The following is a 20,742-nucleotide window of genomic DNA, read 5'->3' as shown; positions in this document are numbered from 1 at the left end:
TTTTCTTTCAAAAAGTTTACACTTACCTATAACTAGAAGCCATTGAAAAAGTCATTCAGTTCTTTCTATCTCTATCCCACTCTAAGTTCTCTTTTGCTATCTTAAGATATTGATAAGAAGATATTCTATCCTTTCTTAGATAGCATCTATAACAAATCTTCAACTATCTTATTAAATCTTTAAAATAACCTTGTCAATATTATCTTGAGACCATATATGAATTTTTATTTTTTTTCAAAGCCCAGCAATAATCTATACCACATAACACATAGCTTCCAATAAACAGGCAAAACATTCTTTCTTCCATCCAGGCAAATCCTTCCCACCATTCTTGACCCAGAATAAATCACTCTATTAAATAGCACACATCTTGAATACTTAGCAAAAAAAAAAAAAGAGGCAGCTCAAAGTCTCATCTTGTTTTACCATGTTATCTTCATGTTTTATGTCTGTTATACCAAGCATTTCATAAAATTTAATACATTTAACCAAAAAATGTAATTTAGACCTGCTATTTGCAAGGTTCTTAATATAATAAATATATTAAATATAAACAATAAACTTCAAAACCATCCTGAATTGAGTATTATTATCCTCATTGTGTTAATAGGGAGACTGAGGTTCAGAGACATTAAGTAAATTATTTAAGGTCACACAGTTAGTACGTAGCAGAGTTGGAATCTGAGCTCAGGTCTATTTGCCTCTGAATCCGTGACCTCTACTAAAATTTGTATCCCTTCATAGGGTCTATATTGTGGACATAAAAAGACAGACCTGCACGGTAACAGAAAGTATTATTCAAGGACATACATTATTATAAACTAAAGTAATATAGGTGTATTATAAAAAAGGCCCTTAAAGAACATATAATGTAATAGAAACTATAAAATAGAGTAGAAAGTGATTCCAAAAGAAAGTTAAAAATAAAGTGCTATAGAAGTTCAGGGAAATTATTAGGAGGAAATCAGGAGGTGGGGGAATGGGGGGGAAGGTCATCGGGATAGACTTCATGGAAGAGCTGAGGATGGGGAGGATGTTGACACAGGAAGGAAAATATTCGAAGCAAAAAAAAAAAAAATGATCCAATGAGCCAAGTCAGAAGCAAGACTGCTTGAGGCTGAGTGGATGGTTATGTTCAGGTAACAGCCTGATTTGTAAAGTAAATTTCTGAAAGAGAATAGTGAAAACTAAGGCTAATGGTAGTCTGACATCAGGAGGACCTCAAATGCCTCCAATTCTGCTTCTAATCAACACTGGAGAGATAAAAGGAAGACAGGGACATGAAGACCTGGTTCATTACATATTCCATCTTTCCAGTTTCAGTCTGACTTCTACATCACTCATTTTTTGACCAACATATGTAGTCTTTAGGCAACCAGAATACTTAAAGTGGCTATTCTAGGATTTCTTCTCTGTTGAACACTTATGAAATTCTTACCTGTCCATTTTATCAACAAACACTTCCCATCTTTTGTAGATTAGTGAGACCACGAAAAATAAGCCCTTTTGTACCTGACTTTCAACTGGTGATTTTAAATATTTTTCTTCACTCCTCTCTCTAGTCTCAACAAACAACAAAAAACCTTCCTCCTGAAGGCACCCTTCTCACCTAAACTCTAGAATTAATCCCCTCATCACTTCCTCTAGAAGCTGGTCGATCCCTAGAGTATCCTCCCCTTATTGCAGGATTTGCAAACTCCAACGTAAGAAGCAGCTCACAGATAAAACAACGGGTATGAAATCATTTCTATTGTAGATCAATCATAACATCTTTCTCATAGTGTCTTTCAAAACACTCTCAGACAAGATGAAACTGTTCGCTAAACCATAAGCAGCCACTTTGCAACCTTTCCTATATTACATCTTCAGGCCCTATCTTATATTCTGTTTTCCTGTCTACCTTCCCCATTAGACCTAGTATTTTGAGAGCACCAGCTATGTTCATTGGGGAAGAAAAACATATAATTTATCATAATAAAATGTGCTAAATATTACAATTGAGCTATATACACGGTGCTATGGAAAGGAAGGTGTTATCTAAGATGGCTTTTCCTTCAAAGACTGACATGAAGCTTAATTTTGATGGATATTTAGGAGCTTGCTGGGCACACTCAAGAAGAAAAGGGCATTCTGGCTCAAAGAAGCAGACTGTGCTTGATTTAGAGGGATTAAAGAATAGGATGTTAAGGAATTGCCAAGTGTTCCTGTACAGACAGAGGACAGGCACATGTAAGAATGCAGCTGGAGGTGAAATTAGAAAAGGAAGCGGGGATAAGATCACAAAAGGAATAGGGAGCCATTTGAAAGTTTTGATGGGGTAGCAGCAGCATCTCTTGTAACCATGTAGAGCATGTGTGGGTGGGGTGTGAGAGCCAAGACTAGGAGAGTATTGAGGAGACTGGGGCAGCCACAGGTGTGTTAAATCATGGGTCTGAGATTAGGGGAGAGAGCTGAGAGTTATTTAGGAGAAAGAACTTGGTAACTGGATGTGGAGAAATCAGTAATCTTTCAGTAGCTTCTAGCATAGGCCATTGGATTGCTTATGGTACCAAGACCAGAAATATAGGCTGGCTCTGGCCCACATTAAAATGAGCTCCAGATTCCTTCATTGCCCCAAACTCTGTTATTTAACCCCACCCTTATACACTTAAGCCTCCAGTTTAATGCAGGTCCTCACTGACTCACACATGTCTCCTAGGTAGCACCCCAAACAAGTCGCTCTATCCTAATCCAGTATTTCTCAAAGTCAGCTCTTGAGCCTACCTTATCAGAATCTCCTGTGGTGCTTGATAAAAAGGCAGAGTTCTTGGCCCTATCCCAGACCCCATGAAGGGCAAAACCTGCATTTTGATACTTTCAACTTTGGGAACCACTAGCCTGATCCAGCCTACCTACTACTATCAAATTTATTTTTCTTAAACCCTGCTTCCCTCATGTCACTTGCTTGCTCCAACTAATTTCTAATCTTCTACCCAGACTTCAAGATCCTCTTTCAACTTGATTTTTGAATCTTTCCAATTTACTTTTTTGTTCTTTGTTCCAACAAAGTCAACCTCATCTCTCATTTCCCTCTTCTCCCCCCACCCCCTCCCAAACACAGTTTGGTTCTTTCTCCAAGCCTTTGCATTCAATATTACTTCCACAATCTGCGAGCTTCTCTATCATCTCTCCTCCCCAGTCAAATCCCAGCCACCAGATCCTGAAAGTCTAGAAATGTGCATGGAGTTTTCTCTAATTACTCTAATCCTACTTCTCTCTCCTGCTCATGTATTCCTATTACACTTACAATCAGCCGGCACAATTTAAGGTTTGATTATTTCAACATATATTATTGAAACTATAAGGTCTTATCTCATTCTTATTTTCCAGTCATCAGTGTGCCTAGCACAGTTCTTGGCACATAATAAGCACTGAAGAAATATTTGTTGATTTTTGAAATCATCCCAAAAGATGAATGGCTTTGTTTTCCCTTAAATGTCACGTGAATTCAAAAAGAAAAAAAAAAGAGGACTTCAATTTTTAAAAGCAAAACAAATGTAAATATATTTACTATTCTAGATACCACGGTACCTGATGATGCTAAAGATAATGTTTCCTGGCCTGTTTTTGAAATGCAGACTGCTTAATCATGAAGGCAAGGTAATTACAAATAGCTCTTAATCACAATACAGGCCACTTTTGGTGTATTGGTATAATAGTGTATCATGTAATTGTGGCACTGAAATGCAGTGTCTGTAGTAAAAGAACCTTTAGAAGACAGCAACAGAAAGAACCTTAAAAGATAACGCAAGCCAATCACTTCAATTTATCCACTTAATAACTGAACCTCAGAGAAACTACATGACTTGCCCAAAGTCACAGAGCTGATGAGTGGCACCCAACAAAGACAAGCACGCAGGTCTCCTGACTGAACATCAAAGGTTGCTCTCGTTACACTATGTGCTTAGGGATACTAAAGTCAAAGTCAGATACTTCAATAAGAATTCCTGTTAGCATAAACCAACCTTTTATGAGTCTCTGCCTGCCATCCTGAAAAACTGAGGTAAAACACACAGTTTTATCAGAATCATAAAGACTGACACGGGCACAATTACGAAAAAAAAAGAAAAAAATTTTAAAAAGAAGTAAAACTTTCTAAGACAGAATATACAAGCATATTCTACTTCTAAAGCATTTCCCAAAGCCACAGGAAAAATACTTACCATAGCTAAATTCTATTCACCTGATCTTAATATTCACCTCACTGTTTTGGTAAAATATACACCAAAAGAAGAGCCCAACATATAAAATACTATAAGCAAAAATCACTCAATCCCCAAAAGCACAAATTCACTACTAAGGGTAAAACACATCTTTTGTACTCACCATAACTTTACTTCCAACTATCTGCATGCAGTGGTCAACGGAGAGTGGTTATGGTGTAAAAAAAAACAAACAGCAACAGTATTAGTAATCAGAAGCTTTTCACAGAAGTTAAGTGTTTAGTAAATTAGTAAATAGCTACCCCCATGTATACTTTTAATACTTTAGATCTAGAGGCTAACACAAGTAAATCAGTATTGATTTCTACCATATTTCAAAAATGTGTAAAGTCTGCAGAATAAAGATTCCCACATAAAAGATTATTACAACTTAAGGATTTTTTTTTTAATTTTCTGTAATGGGCTTCTCAGCTAGTGCAGTGTAAACATCAAGTAATGCAAGATTAAGTATAATCGGGCATCAGATATTTTATCAGCCCACAACCCCTCAAAAAAATTATCACAAGAAAATCGAATTTTTTCCAAATATTGCTTTTTTCTCTTTCCTTATTTTAACAGGTATACTATTAAGGTTGAAATTATGTATTTTAGAATATAAATGTTGCATTTAAAGTCATGCATTAAGTTAATAAATAAACTTTAGGTTGAAAACTGGAATATTTTATATTGTTATGAATTTAAGGTTTAAAATATTGTTTTATATTATACTTGAAAATTACAAAGCAGATAGATTGCTTATGATTCTAGTTTTCTAGATCATCCTAGAATTTCTATTATAAGAGCACAGTTTTGTATATAATGCAAAGACAAAGAAGTAGTTTGTATTTAAACATAGTTATTCATAAGGAGGAAACAGTTCAAAAATTACAACCTCGACTGAGCTTTTCTAACGGTTAAGAGAAAAGAGAATTTCTGAGAATTTGTGTTTAAGAAAGCAAGAAGTAAAATCATAGTCCTAAAACATAATTTTATACTAAAATCCAATCCAAATCATTGTTATCAGTTTCCTACACTTGAATATCAAGCAATGTTCAAAAAAGACCTAATCCACAATTGAAAACCATTAATCTGATAGCAGTTTTATTATCACTATGTGCTGTTTTTCAGCTAGTACTTTAAAAATAAAAATCAAATATAATTGAAATCCCAATAAGAATTCTAAGTTTAACAGGATACTGCAAGATACAAAAAGATAATGACAGTTTCCCAGTAAATTATTTCAGAGGAATCCATGAATCTCCAAATAGAGAAGTAGCTTTCTTAAATATTCATTCAACAGACTATTTACAGGCAGTGATTATTTAGTTGAATAAAAGCTTCTGTGGTGCCATTAACCACCTTCTGAATTGAAAGATATGCTACTGACCGAAATTATTTCCTCCCACCAAAAAGACAGAGATCTTATTTGTCTCTTGTTTATTTAGCACAGACATGAAGCTAAAAAAATGAATGCAAGCCTTCTTAACAATTAAGGCAGGTCTATACTCGGTGAAACATTTAGCTAAAGCACATACAGCAAAGAGATTAGATGAGACAAGGAAAGCTAAAAGAAACTGGTTTGGTCATGTTTGGGTTCAATTGTTTCACCATATCTAGGTGATGCCTCGAAAAGATCTGAGAAAGAAAATATCTGATAATGGCAAAGGCAAAACCATTAATATATGTATATGCACATACAAGTAGATATACTACAGCTCTCAAATGCTTATTATATGGGTCAATCTAAAAAAATTTAGAGATGTATTTGGTATCACTATTTTGAATTATTTCCTATTGAGAGTTTTTTAAATCAATGATACCTTTCAATGTATCTTCATGAAAATATAATTTTACATATTTTTAAATCTCAACTTCAAAAATTGCTATTTAAGTTAGAAATAAACTAGTTTCTTAATATTCTCATAAGGACATTGACATCTGGCAAACTAATGTTAGGATTTCAGTGACTAATTTTTCCTCATATATAGGAAAAATTATAGGCTGTCAAAAAATAACATGCAACATTCCCTCTAAGTCACTGATTTCTTGTGCCTCTCAGGATTATGAATTGATATGACAATGTTGCAATATTAACAAAGCTTGGTTTTCCATTTCTGAAAACATATGTTGGTGTTTTGAAAACAAAGGCTCTTCCAGATTATCTGTGGCCAAATTATCTACACATACTAACTACCCTAGATCAGGTCCATAACCGCACTTGCTACAATGAGCAAATGAGTACAGCTCCAGCAGAGAAGAGGCTCTTTTCCACTCCCTTAAAGTCCACTCATCACTGACAGAGTTACTCAAGCTACTTTTTCCTTCGCATTCACACAACTTAACATTCTCTACTAAGGAACTTGAAAAGGAAAAAAACTAAGCAATAGTTTTCATCATTATCTTTCAATTTCCTTTATATTCTCTTATTTCAGGCTAATTTTGGCATAGTCAATTACACAATAAAAGACTCTCCTTTGCTTTAGAAACAGGTTTTGAGCCCAAACCTGTGTATTAGTTTCATGTTGCTTTACGGTCCTTACCCAGAAACCCAGGAGAATGACCCACGTCTCTTACTGAGCTCATATTTTATTTGTTTTTCAATTCCACACAAAATGACTAATGCAGGTGTTAAAGGTGGAAATGTACAATTTATGTTTAAATTTAACTGTAATTTTCACACATTTTACATATGACTACAAGACATTTTTCCACCATGGACTGTAGTCCTTAACTTTGCTTTTACTTCAAGATGAAAGTTTTGGCCACTTGTAAAGCATTTTCATAAAGAAGTGGTTACAATCATATCTACTTTAAAAGTGGAAACATTTTTAATCAGTGTATCAATATAATGAAAAAGTAAGCATAAAAAGGTATGACAAGCAAAGCATATCTAAAGCCTAATAAAAAACAGCAGGATGGAAACCTTGGTTACACATAGGTAAATGGGCATAGGTTAGGTTATAATTTATGCAAATGTTATTGTCATGATCACGAAGAGGTCAAAAGATGAGAGGATGGTTTGTCACTGAATGGCATCCCTATTACCTTCAAAAGGAAATCACATATGCAATTTCCTTTGTTTTCGTCACAGAAAACACAGCACTAATGAATGTCTCCCCAAAGTGAGAAAGCTTTAAAGCATGCTTATCAACAGGCTTTCTTTCATCATAATATTTGGTCCATGAAAAATATTTGCAAATAAAATGTATAACCTTAGAGCTCTAATGAAAGTTCTGTACACACATCAGGTGCTCCTATGTGTGCTAAAGGAAGCAAATAAGGATCACATACTAAATAGTTATAGTACTGATTTTGAGCCTAACATCTTAAATATAGTATTTTCATGTCTTTTGAGAAACATTCAATTTCCATGTTTCAAATAAAGCAATTGTAGAGAGCTCATCCAATGTTTACCCAAAGTTTAGCATTTTAATCTTAAAAATGAGTCTATAAATTAAAAGTGTGCATCTCTCTGGTCAGTTGAAGAGGAAACAATAGGATAAGTGAAAACAAGCTCTACATAGAGATAGAGTCAATATCAAAAGGTTAAGGAGTAAGAGCTTCATACAATCTTGATTATATTCAGTCCCACTTACACAAACAAAAACAACAAATGAGCCAGAAACACTAACAAAATCTTACCATTAAAAACACCACATAATTATTCATGTATTATTATCTGTACTTTGCACTCAGATTTAGCTATATAGATTTACTAGTGTATTTGCCTTTAGGTATTTGAAAAATAACATTGAATGTACACCCTGCACTTCCTAAAGCATTTTACTGTGAACAATAAGCTGACTACAAAAATGAGGAGATTCATCAGAATTTCAAAGCAAAACCTATGCCTCACCTAATTCTATTGAAAACGATGCTCATGGCAAATTTCACTTATCACTTGAAACATATTTCTGCCCTTGGATACCAGAAGCAAATTAAAAAACATGCCGTTGCTCTGCTCTGGCAGAGCTGCAATGCGTTATGTTTAAATAGTTCAGCATTCAGATTTAGCTTGCTTGAAGTACAATATGGAATCAATACAATTGTAGAATTCAGGGCAAAATGCATCAGTAATTGCCACTGCAATTACTGTACTGAAATAGCATTAATAGGATAGCCAAATAACTTTAGAACATATTTTTCCACTGAAGAGCTATTTTATTCACTGGTCAAGTTTTTACATTTAAAATATGTATGTCTTAAATGTAAATGTGTTTGTGTGTGATATACATATTACACAAACATAAAATCACTGTGTGATACATACATACATACACACATGTATATAATATATAACAAATATAGTGATGTTATGAACTCTAAATGTGAAAAGCTTCTTCTTCACAGAAATGTAAAAGATATATTTCACCATTTCAAAAAATACATTTTTTCTTACAAAAATAAATCAAACCTGAAGACTATTTTTGGAAGCACCTTAGGAAATGAACAAAGCAACACATTCCATTAAAACACAAAGATTTTCCTGCTGAAGACAAGTCTTTTCAATGAACCCTACTTTCAAGTCTTTTGAGACTCGCACAGATTTCATTAAAGCTCCTATTAAAAACCCTTCTTTATGTTAAATTTAGCTGTATAATAACAATTATGAGGTCGTTTACATAGTTAGCATCACAGAAAATAATGAAAAAAACCAAAACTGCTTATTAAAAACATTGCTAAAAATTTCATGCAAGCAGATACCGGACATATAGCTTTAATGTAAACTTAGTTAAATCTTGTGACTAGGCTATGTTTGTATCTTCTCCCTCAAAATCTGAAATGTTCATGTAACAAACTGTGTATTAAGTGGAATACCTGCAAACTGCTGTCATTTGTTAGTAAGTGCACAAAAACTCAGCCCCAAAACTTACTGGATTAACTCAGAGCCCTCTATCCTTAGTCTGTCTTGTTTATAAGAATGGAAGTCTCTCTAATTAAGAACAGTTTTGAAATATATACAAAATGTATTAAAGTACATGTATATGCTTCTTTTATGAAGTCTATATAAGTACATTGAGGCAAGAACTTGGAGAGCCAAGATTTGTTTCTTTTTAAGCAGATAACGCTAAGCTCATTATGTGGGTGCCAGGAGATTCTCACTACTTACAGATTTGGCAGTAGCAGAAATATACTGGACGACCATCTCACGCTTGGTGGTAAAATCTTTGTTTCGTAAAGGAGCTTTTCGTTCTTCATTAAGGTTCATGTCCTCCTGTTAAAAAGAACATTTATTGTGAGCATTAGCAAATTTCTGCTTACGAGTTTCAAAAGTGATTAGTAAATATTAAACAACAAGGTCCTACCATATAGCACAGGGAACTATACTCAATATCCTATAATAAACCATAATGGAAAAGAATATGAAAAAGAATATATATATATGTATGACTGAATCACTTTGTTGTACAGCACAAATTAACACACCATTATAAATCAACTAGACCTCAATAAAATAAATTTTAAAAAAAGAAAAAGAAAAAAAATAATATTTTTTATCTTAAAATAGTAAGTCATGCTATGACTAACAACAACCGTCATTTTTCTGGCTCCTTCACTATTATTTTTCACTCTATATACCATAATCTTGTATGAACTTTACCATATAATCATGGTTCATATCACTACCTACTCAATAAATGAGCAGAAAGAAAAAAAACTTTTAACTATTTCATAGAATAAACTGGCAATTTATAGTATAGATATACATCATACCTTAGCAAAGCTATTTATTTACACTGATAGCAAAAATAAACAGATAAACAAACACTTTACTATTTGGCATATGTTCTCATAGGATCATTATTATCTAGAAGAGCAAATATGATTTGTAAATTAATAGGAAATATATAGCTACAATATGTCACTGAAGAAAGATTCATGAGAAGTTGCTGAATTTGGAAAAAAGAAAATCAGAAACATAGTTACCCGTATAGGGATAACAAAAACTACTCACTGTAGAGAAAAATATTGTTACGACAACACATTGTTTTGAGGTTCAATAAGCTTTAATTTGGTTGGAAATCTTCCTTTATATTGTGATACACACACATGTATAACATTTTCACTAGACAAATTATTTTTCTTCATTTTGAAACTCATGTTAACCCCTGCAACACATTAAGACAGGGGCCCCCAAACCCCAGGCCATGGCCTGTTAGAAACTGGGCCACACAGTAGGAGGTGAGCGGCAGGTGAGCAAAGCTTCATCTGCCGCTCCCCATCGCTCGCATTACAGCCTGAACCATCCCCCACTTCCCTGTCCTTGGAAAAATTGTCTTTCACTAAACCAGTCCCTGGTGCCAAAAAGGTTGGGGACCGCTATATTAAGACACCCTTGAAGGGTCACAAAATCAAGTTGGAAAGGACTATGCTTCAAAAAGTAACATCAAATGAAAAGACAACCTACAGAATGGTTGAAAATGTTTACAAGTCATATGTCTGATAAGGGGCTTGTATATAAATTATAAAAAGAAGCCTTACAAGACAACAATAAAAAGACAAATAACCCAAATACAAGTGGACAAAGGATTTGAATAGACATTTCTCTAAAGAAGATATACAAATGGCCAATAAGCACATGATGTTCAACATCATTATTCATCAGGGAAATGCAAATCAAAATCACAGTGAGGGCTTCCCTGGTGGCACAGTGGTTGAGAGTCCGCCTGCCGATGCAGGGGACACGGGTTTGTGCCCCGGTCCGGGAAGATCCCACATGCCGTGGAGCGGCTGGGCCCGTGAGCCACGGCTGCTGAGTCTGCGCGTCCGGAGCCTGTGCTCCGCAATGTGAGAGGCCACAACAGTGAGAGGCCCACGTACCACAAAAAAAAAAAAAAAAAAAAAAAAATCAGTGAGATAACATTTCACTCCCACCAGGATGGCTATGACAAGAAAGGTAATAACAATTGTTGGTGACGATGTGGAGAAATTGGAACCCTCACACACTTCTGGTGAGAATGTGAAATGATGCAGCCACTTTGGAAAACAGTCTAGCAGTTCCTCAAAAAGTTATACTTAGAGTTACCACATGACTCAGCTTATACCCAAGAGAAATGAAAACATCTGTTCACATAAAAACTTGTACATGGGGACTTCTCTGGCAGTCCAGCGGTTAAGACTTTGCCTTCCAGTGCAGGGAGTACAGGTTTGACCCCTGTACTGGTCAGGGAGCTAAGATCCCACATGCCTCAGGGCCAGAAAAACAAAAAACATAAAACAGAAGAAATATTGTAACAAATTCAATAAAGACTTTAAAAATGGTCCACATCAAAAAATCTTTAAAAAAAAAAAGAAACTTGTACATGAATGTTCATAGCAGCAGCAGCATCAGAGTGGAAACAATCCAAATGTCCATCAAGTGATGAATGGATAAACAAATGTCATATGTCCATGCAACTGAATATTATTCAGCCACAAAGAGGAATGAAGTACTGATACATGCTATGGCATGGATGAACCTTGAAATCACATTATGCTAAATGAAAGAAGCCAGTCACAAAAGGCCATATATTGTAAGATCCCATTTATATTAAATATCCAGAACAGGCAAATCTATAGAGACAGAAAGTGGATTAGAGGTTGTCAGGGGCAGGGTAAGGTGGGGATGGGAGAATTGGGGTGTGACTGCCAACATATACGGTGTTTCTTTTGGGGGTGATAAAAATGTTCTGAAAGTGATTGTTGTGATGGTTGCACAGCTATTTGAATATATGAAAAAAACACATTGAACTGTATACTTTAATAGAGTGAATTTTATTGCATCTGAATGGTACCTCAATTTTTTAAAAACAGAAAAAGAAATCAGTATTTTTATCCCTTTACTTGCTTAGTAATTCTAACCATTACTATTCTTTAATCAAGTAAACTAATAGGCCAACAAAGAAAAATACTAAAATTATTTTAAAGATTCGTATGTGAGAATGTGGGGGAAAAAACAAAGGATACAAAGGAAAAAACAAAGGAAAAAACAAAGGATAAAAAGTAATCAAACTGCATCAATTGAATAGTAACTTCAGTGACAGCAAGAATCTCATGATCTATAGTTGCACCCACTGCAGTGACTCCTATGATGATTAATTCACAATCAATACTTATAAATTTCGTGTATATATACCTATCCCCTTTGATAGGCAGATGAAGGAAGGAAAGGACTTCCACGTCCTTCACCTTGAAATACTATACCTCTATTAATTCAGCTTCAGATTTTATGGCTTTATTGGCAAGTACATCATTCTGCTGACTCATATTGTGTTTGTTTCCATCAAAACCCCCTAAATACTGCTCATGTATAATGGACTATGTCCCTACCATCTCATAACATTCTGGTTAAATTATAGTCTCCTGCAAATGTAGTTAGCATGAATCTGCATCCCCAAGTAGAATCGACTCTGGAACGGTGACAAGATTGTATTTGTACATGTCACAGCCAGGCTTAACAGTGTCACCTTTGGCAGTCTCTAGGTAGAGAGTTTGCTCTCCTTCCAGTGACATTTCTATGTTACCATGTACCTCTAATCCAATTTTTAATGGCACACACTGCTAAGATCATGCTATCAGACTAGAGTCATGGAGGCAGGCAGGACATTAAGGGGAATATGGAGAATACAGACCTCAGAGGAATGTCAAGATTAATTGTGATCATGAACCCAAGCCTCGTGTATATTAACTAGCCATCAAAGAATGCTAGCTATTAGTGTTATTATCACTTCCCTGGTCTCATTTCTTTTTTTTCCTGTAAATGGCCTAGACCCTTCTTTTTTTTGTTTTATTTTTGTTGGAGTATAGTTGACTTACAATATTGTATTAGCCTCAGGTTTACAGCAAAGTGAAGCAGTTACACATATACATATATGCACTCTTTTTTTTTAGATTCTTTTCCCATATAGGCCATTACAGAGTATTGAGTAGAGTTCCCAGTGCTATATAGCAGGTTCTTATTAGTTATCTATTTTCTATATAGTAGTGTGCATATGTCAATCCCAATCTCCCAATTTATCCCTCCCTGCACCCATACCCCCTGGTAACCATAAGCCTGTCTTCCACATCCATGACTCTACTTATGCTTTGTAAATAAGTTCATTTGTACCCTTTTTTTCTTTTTTACCACTTTTCATCTTACCCCTTAGGTTTGAATGATACAAGCTTGTTTGCAGTTTTTCTACATACACTATGCTGTTACACACTTCCATTACTTTGTTCATGATGCTGTTCTCTCTGCCTAGAATGCTGTCAACTTCAGCACCCTCTTCATCTATTAACCCCCATCTTATCCCACCTCACCGCACCCCACCACACCCAAATCCATATCGGGCTAACTCATGTACTTCTGCTAATTCTTCAGATTTCCCCCAAAGCATCTCATTTAGAAATGACTATCTTCATTCTATTCTTCCATATTAATTTCCTATATTGTATCAATATAAGCTAACTGAGGGAAGAAACTGGGTTCTTTTTTTCTTTGTATTTCCAAGCAAAGAGTATGCGTTCCTGGAATGCACCAGGCATTTAATAAATATCTGTTGAACCAATGTGATACTTAGGAGCTTTTCTCTAAATATTTTAATTTGCTTTACCACAAACACAAAATCCACAAAACCCATTAATTTATAATTTAAAATCCATTAATTTATAATCTTAAAATAATCAAAGATAACTATAATTGCTGTTCATGCTAGGGTATATTTTTAGGTACTAGGGTATCATTAGTTTATTCTCTTCAGGGGTACAGGTCCCCTCGAGATAGAAGTTAAAGAATACTTGAATAATTACTATTGAGAAGCAGAAGGAAGAGGGCAAGCATTAGATGGTGAAGTGAAGTTCAGATTTAAAAACAGCGAGTGGAAAATCCAGCCTTAAACTGGGATCAATGCATGTTGCAGAAACAGAAACAGTTACTTTATAGAAAATATATAGACATTTTTAGCAACTGTATAGAAAGAAGGAGCAAGTATTACTTCTTACAGAGGAGGAAAAGATGTAAAAACATAAAGGGTTGACATTTACCTTTCATAAAACAAGTGAGGAATTTTAAAAAGAAATGTTCTAGCCTTTCTAGTTTTAGTAGAGGAATTATCTATAGAGCAAAGCCACAAACATTTTTTATACCTATAAATCTGCTGCATAGGTTGATTGGGACTAGGTACCATTCACATGAACAATGACTCATCTTATTTTTACAGAAAGAAGCAGCATACTACTAATTAGGCAGCTAATACTTCCAAATCATTAACTCCAGCTTTATAATACAATCATAAAACTAAATAGAGCAATACTCATAATTCAATATTAATTCTAAAAAATGTAATTGAATATGAAACTACTAAACATACTGAGTATTTTTCTTTTTAATTGAAATATAGTTGATTTACAATGTTAAGTTTCAGGTGTACAGTAAAGTGATTCAGTTATATATATATATATATATACACACACACACACACACACACACATAAATATTCTTTTTCAGATTCTTTTCCATTATAGGTTATTATAAGATATTGAGTAGAGTTCCCTGTGCTATACAGTAGGTCCTTATTGGTCATCTATTTTATATATAGTAGTGTTAAACACACTGAGTTCTTATAGTACTCAAAACACAAAAGCAAGCTTTTAGTGTATTTAACATTTAGTTAGTACTTCCACAATACATGAGAAGAATGTGGTATTTTGTAATTTAAGAAATGCTGAAGTAAATAACTGACCACTTATAATATTTGTATCAAGCCATGTTTGTAAACACTAAACCATTTTATCTCCTACCACTTATGCCATGATGCAATTTTCCTATTATAGACAAACTCCTTCACTTCTTCAGCAAATACACATTGTATTCTTAAAGTTATAACTGAGGAGCCGTATAAGAATAGAGTCAAATGAGAAGGTTAAAAGTTGAACCAGCTGCCTATTCATTCATTTGTACTCTCTTTCATTCATTCATTCTCATTCTCTCTCTCTTTCTCCCTCTCACCGCCCAGTAAATCTTTAAACAGGTGACAGTACAATTTTTTAAACTTTCTCGTGTCCTAACATCATTTTCTATTTTCCTAACCCTTCCACTGTTTTCCTCACTTGTTTTATGAAAGGTAAATGTCAACCCTTTATGTTTTTACATCTTTTCCTCCTCTATAAGAAGTAATACTTTCTCCTTCTTTCTATGCAGTTGCTAAAAATGTCTATATATTTTCTATAAAGTAACTGTTTCTGTTTCTGCAACATGCATTGATCCCAGTTTAAGGCTGGATTTTCCACTCGCTGTTTTTAAATCTGAACTTCACTTCACCATCTAATGCTTGCCCTCTTCCTTCTGCTTCTCAATAGTAATTATTCAAGTATTCTTTAACTTCTATCTCGAGGGGACCTGTACCCCTGAAGAGAATAAACTAATGATACCCTAGTACCTAAAAATATACCCTAGCATGAACAGCAATTATAGTTATCTTTGATTATTTTAAGATTATAAATTAATGGATTTTTACATTTATTTCTTTATTCTTTTCTAAAGAAACGTTCATATAAAGATATGCTCTATAGATAATTCCTCTACTAGAACTAGAAAGGACAGAACATTTCTTTTTAAAATTCCAATAAAAGCATCAGGAATTTTCTACATAAGTAAATAAATGGCCAATTGTACCTGGTATTAATTAACTACCTCATGTCGTCAAATGATCCAGTTAAGTTTACCTATACAGAATGTAGCAGCATAACATATAGAAGTTTACATGGAAAACAAAGTTAAAGGGGAAAAAAATTGTCCAAATACATTATCCCTACAAATGGTATGGAGCCAAAAGCCGGGGCAAGCAAGCATGAAATTAAGTGAATGTTACTGAGTACTGCACAAAAAGTCTTCAGCTATTTCTACTTTCAGGGCCAATTGGAGGAAACTACAACTATGAACACCTACATATACCTCTTCACCATCAATAAGGTAAATTCAGAACATCTATTTAGCTATTAGGAAACCCAAATATTATTTTTACTCTCCCATAATCCTTAATCCTGAGCTCAACATGGAACCAGTGTCCAGAATCCAAAGATTACTTAAAGGATCCACTGCGGTTTGTGAAATATTGATGTTTATTCAAAATACAAGAAAATAAGCTTCAATATTTAACATGAGAATAACACTGAAGCCCTCACTGGATCCGTAGGTCCAAATGGTACATGAGGTATCTCAAGGGAAGAGTGGGGTATTCACAATGCATATTTTTTCACTGTCAGTGTACTGCAACGTACTGCAGTTTACAAGTACCTGGTTAAGTGGACTTACAGACTATTTTACCAAGTTTTAACTAAGTCAACCCTCAAAACAACAACAACAAAATAGAAAAGTAACTTTAAAAGATTCTTGCAAAGACAACAGATTGAGGATAATAATACCAATAATGCAAGTACAGAAGAACAAGAAAATACTAGACTGTTATATCTCCTACTCATAGGTCTGAGCCTTTCATCAGTCATATCATATGATAAAAGTAATAAAAATATAAGGCTGATAAGAAGCTGGTCCCACAAGATTAAAAATTAGTAAGGTAACTATCTGAAATATGCATGTATATCAATTATCACTGATGACTCTCATTTTATGTGCATATCGCACCTTAAAAATATTAGCTAATGATAGTATAAAGCTACCTCAAACTTGCAGACCATTTAAAATCCAAACATCTAGACCATGAGGAAAGCTTTTTCGACTTTCTCAGCAATAATTAGAATCATGTGATACGCAATCCAGTACTTAGTGAAAATTTGTAAACTTAATGACACATGTTTAGAAGACTCTTTTGAATGTTTTCTTTCTTTAATAGCAAAAGACAAAAGGTCCCATGACACTGGGGGAACACTTGGTAGAAGCAGCTGAAATAATACATGCAAAACAACATGGCAATAAACTAAAACACATTCCTTTGTCAGCAAATACTGTCAGAAGACACATAGAAATCATTGCTGAAAATTTGCTAAAACAAGTATTAGAAAAATTACTCAGTGTGGGAGGTTTATCATACAGCTGAATGAAAATACAGCTGTTTTTTCTTTTAAACAACTCAGCTTATATTATTTGCTAGATTGTTCCAATAATGAAATATAAAAACTACTTTTCTTTGAGTTGCTAATGGAACAATGTAACAGAGAAAACATATTGCCAAAATAAATGATTTATTTAATAAAAGGATGTTTCATGAAAAAACTGTAAGTGGGAAACATTCCTGAGTAAGGAAGGTTAGCCCACATATAAAATTTAAACCATTGCAAGAAAGAAGTTGAAATCAAAATACACACAGTGGTATGCAGAGTCAAGAATGTAGGTGTTTTTTGTTGTTTTTTATAAAAGCAAGATATTTCAAATACTGTAAATACTTACAATATTTTAAAATGAGACAGGAAGTGAGCATGAAAACATGTATCTTACAGAGAGATTTCCAGCTATTTCATGACAAAGTATTTTAAAACTTCTGAAATTTCACATGACTTGGGCATTTTTCATTCACAAAAGGACAAGTAATCCCTTAAGAGTTAACAACTGGTGAGAAAGTAACTGCTTTTCAAATGAACTTCACTGAAAAAGCCACACACTGGCAGACACAACTTCCAGGTGGGTCTCCTTCACCCTTGCATGACTCACCTCTTCTTTCTTCTTCCGGGTATTAGGTACAATGTCTGCAGCGGACACGAGTAGACAAACATGGGGGCGGGGGTCTACACATTAAGTACGTGGAAGGAAAAATGCAAAAAGCCCATGTCCCTGATGACATCTAGTGAAGCCCGTTTTTTAAAGCCCATTTTGAACCAATTTATTCACAAATATAAAAACGCAACACTTCAGATTAGTTCCAAGAACAACTGACCGTCATCAAGGGAGATGGAAATTTACTAGCCGTGGTTCAGCAGGAAACTTTTGCTTGATTCATGGATTGGACTGAGCAAAGTTAATACTATGATTTAATAAGTGTTGCTAATGATGTTCTCATTCCACTTGGACCTATGCATCGTTGTCAGATTTATGTTTCAACTATAACAGACATTAAACCAAATATCAAAATAAAATGGACTCGGAACTAAACCTTCTAATTAGTCTCTTTTTTAAAACAAGACATAAAAAATAATGACACACTGACATTGCTCTCACTAAAAAGTTATTAATCGCGACAGCAAAGGCTTTTGCACCATTAATAAATAAAATAAACTCATTTTAAATCATTTTAAAATCTTGTTCATTGCATGTTTTTCTCATTCTTTTCTATGTCTGTACTTTATACATAGTATTAGTACATACATATATGTGTATATTTTATAAATAAAACATATTGGTGTTACTTGCTCAAATATATTTTTTTTTTCTAACGGGATAGGAAATTAGAAAGTTTAGAGACTACTACACTAGTCCAGATGTTGACACTTTTACTATAAAGGGCCAGACATTAAATGTTTTAGGCTTTGCGGGTCACAGGGTCTTTGTCACAACTACCCAACTCTGCAGTTACAGTGTAAAAGGAACTATCAACAATATGTAAACAAATGGCTGTGGCTGCATTCAACAAAATTGCATTTATGAACACTGAATTTCAGATTTTCATGTGCCCTGAAACAGTCTTCTTTTGATTTTCTGCAACCATTTAAAAATATAAAAGCTATTCTTACCTTGGGAGTCATACAAAATAAAAACCTAGAGGCAGGGATAGTGTCTTTGCCATCTTTATGCTCCCCTGCACCTAACAAAGTATCTGGCATTCAGTAGAGAGTTGTCAAATAAACTTCTCCATGATACAGAAATATGTCTTTGCTTTTCCTTTTTTTTTCCCCACAATTACACCTTACGTTCTGCCATATCACCTCTACCCTTGACAGCAAGGATTTTCCTTGAGTTGCTCGCTCTCGCGCTCGCTCGCGCTCTCTCTCTCTCTCTCTCTCTCTCTCTCTCTCTCTCTCTCTCCCTCCCTCCTCAGAACTTAGAACAGTACCTGGCATATAGAAGGCATTGGACCTTGATGAACTAAGTCATTCAAACTCTGAGAACACTTTAATGTCAAAAAAATAAAGACTGAAAATTCAGAAGTGACACTGGGTTTCATAGTATATTCAGATCTTCTCTTTTTCCTCCCTGAGCCCCTGTGCTGGCTTAAGTACTCACAGTAGCCTATTCACAGCTGTCCTATTACCATGGAAATCCTGTGTTTACTTGCTTGCCTCCCTGACTAAATTCTGAGCTCTCCGGGGGCAAGGGAGGAACTGGATTTATCTGTGTACCTGCAGCATGTAGCACACGACCTGGCACACTGCACATATCAATACACGGTCGTGAAAATTCCTTCATGGCAAAAAACACTAGTGGAACTTTTCAAACAGAAAAAATACCTTAGGAAACATTTCTATGTACAAATCAAGAACAGAATCAGTGAATTGTGAAGTTTATCAGCTACAATCAGAGTAAATTTACAAACCTAGTTCCCTTAATTCCTCTTCCTGGGACTTCTATCCTACTACTCCCTTATTTGTGAACTTTTGGTGAGAATTATATTTCGGAAGGAAATTTAAAAGTGACCCAGATTTAGCTAACTTTGAGACCTGTTTACAGGGTAAGTTTTGCTCCTCCTTTATATGCTTTACTTGGGAATGTGTGTAAGAAAATAAAATGACTAGAAATGATGCTGGCGTTCTCTCAGTCCAATGATACAGAGTAAGGATATTGGAAATATAAATGTAAAAAATGGAAAGTAGGCTATCTAGATAATTTCTAAGGATCTAGCCATTCCTGAAAATTATTTCCATGCCTTATTATAGATTTTAAGACCTATGTTACCAATAACTTATTTTACAGTAACTTAACCTTTAATTAAAATTACTTATGCTGAGAGCACTAAAAGGTTCTCATCCAAGCTAACCAACTCCTAAAAGACTGCTGTTGGGTGAGAAAGAAACCCATGACAGCAGTCAGGGGAAAACAAGGACAGCACCTGGGGTCCAAAGTCAAACAGGCTCTCAAAACTGATGAAAGGCAAAAGTGAGAGAACAAAATGAAAAGCTTTGGGATTATTTATGAGTTCTACCAGATGGAATATGGGACAGATAATTTAATATTTATTGCATATGACTGTACAATCATTAAATTATGCCCAAAATGCAAAATATATTAATGTAAATTGCTGAACAGAAACAAAGTATAAAACATCACATTTGCATGTGGAATCATATATTAAACATTGCCTTTAATAACGGAAGTTGAAATGAAGTGTGCCTAGAAATTAATCATAAATCATTAATCATCACTAGCCTCATCTTTTGTATACAATTAAACTATTTAATTACCTATATTAAAACACAGTCCTTATTGACATATCTGTAGGACTCTAATGTGACCAACACCAGCTGGACTTCCACTCAATAGATCCTGTACTAGGTAAAAGAAATTAAATTCCAACTTGAACTTCCAAGACATCTCTGTATATTTATTTTTTTAAGCTTAAAATGGAAATCCCCTATCCCCTAAGCAAAAAAAAAA

General features: G+C 34.5%; 1 protein-coding gene across 1 annotated transcript in view; it reads right to left on the bottom strand.

The window, feature by feature from the left end:
• Positions 1–9,318: 9,318 nt before the first annotated feature.
• LOC309817561 (protein diaphanous homolog 2-like) overlaps positions 9,319–20,742 on the bottom strand; it is a gene marked incomplete at its 3' end in the record, with an annotated part of 81,791 nt that continues 70,367 nt past the window's right edge. Inside the window, exon 4 of the mRNA XM_082646848.1 lies at positions 9,319–9,456. Within this exon, the coding sequence (XP_082502974.1) occupies positions 9,319–9,456 (138 nt within the window). The remainder of the gene's footprint in view (positions 9,457–20,742) is intronic.

The sequence above is a fragment of the Grampus griseus genome (assembly GCF_964374135.1).
Source record: "Grampus griseus genome assembly, chromosome: X".
In the NCBI taxonomy this organism is placed as follows: Eukaryota; Metazoa; Chordata; class Mammalia; order Artiodactyla; family Delphinidae; genus Grampus; species Grampus griseus.
The sequence above is the reverse complement of the archived record's forward strand: the minus strand, read 5'-3'. Positions and strand labels throughout refer to the sequence as shown.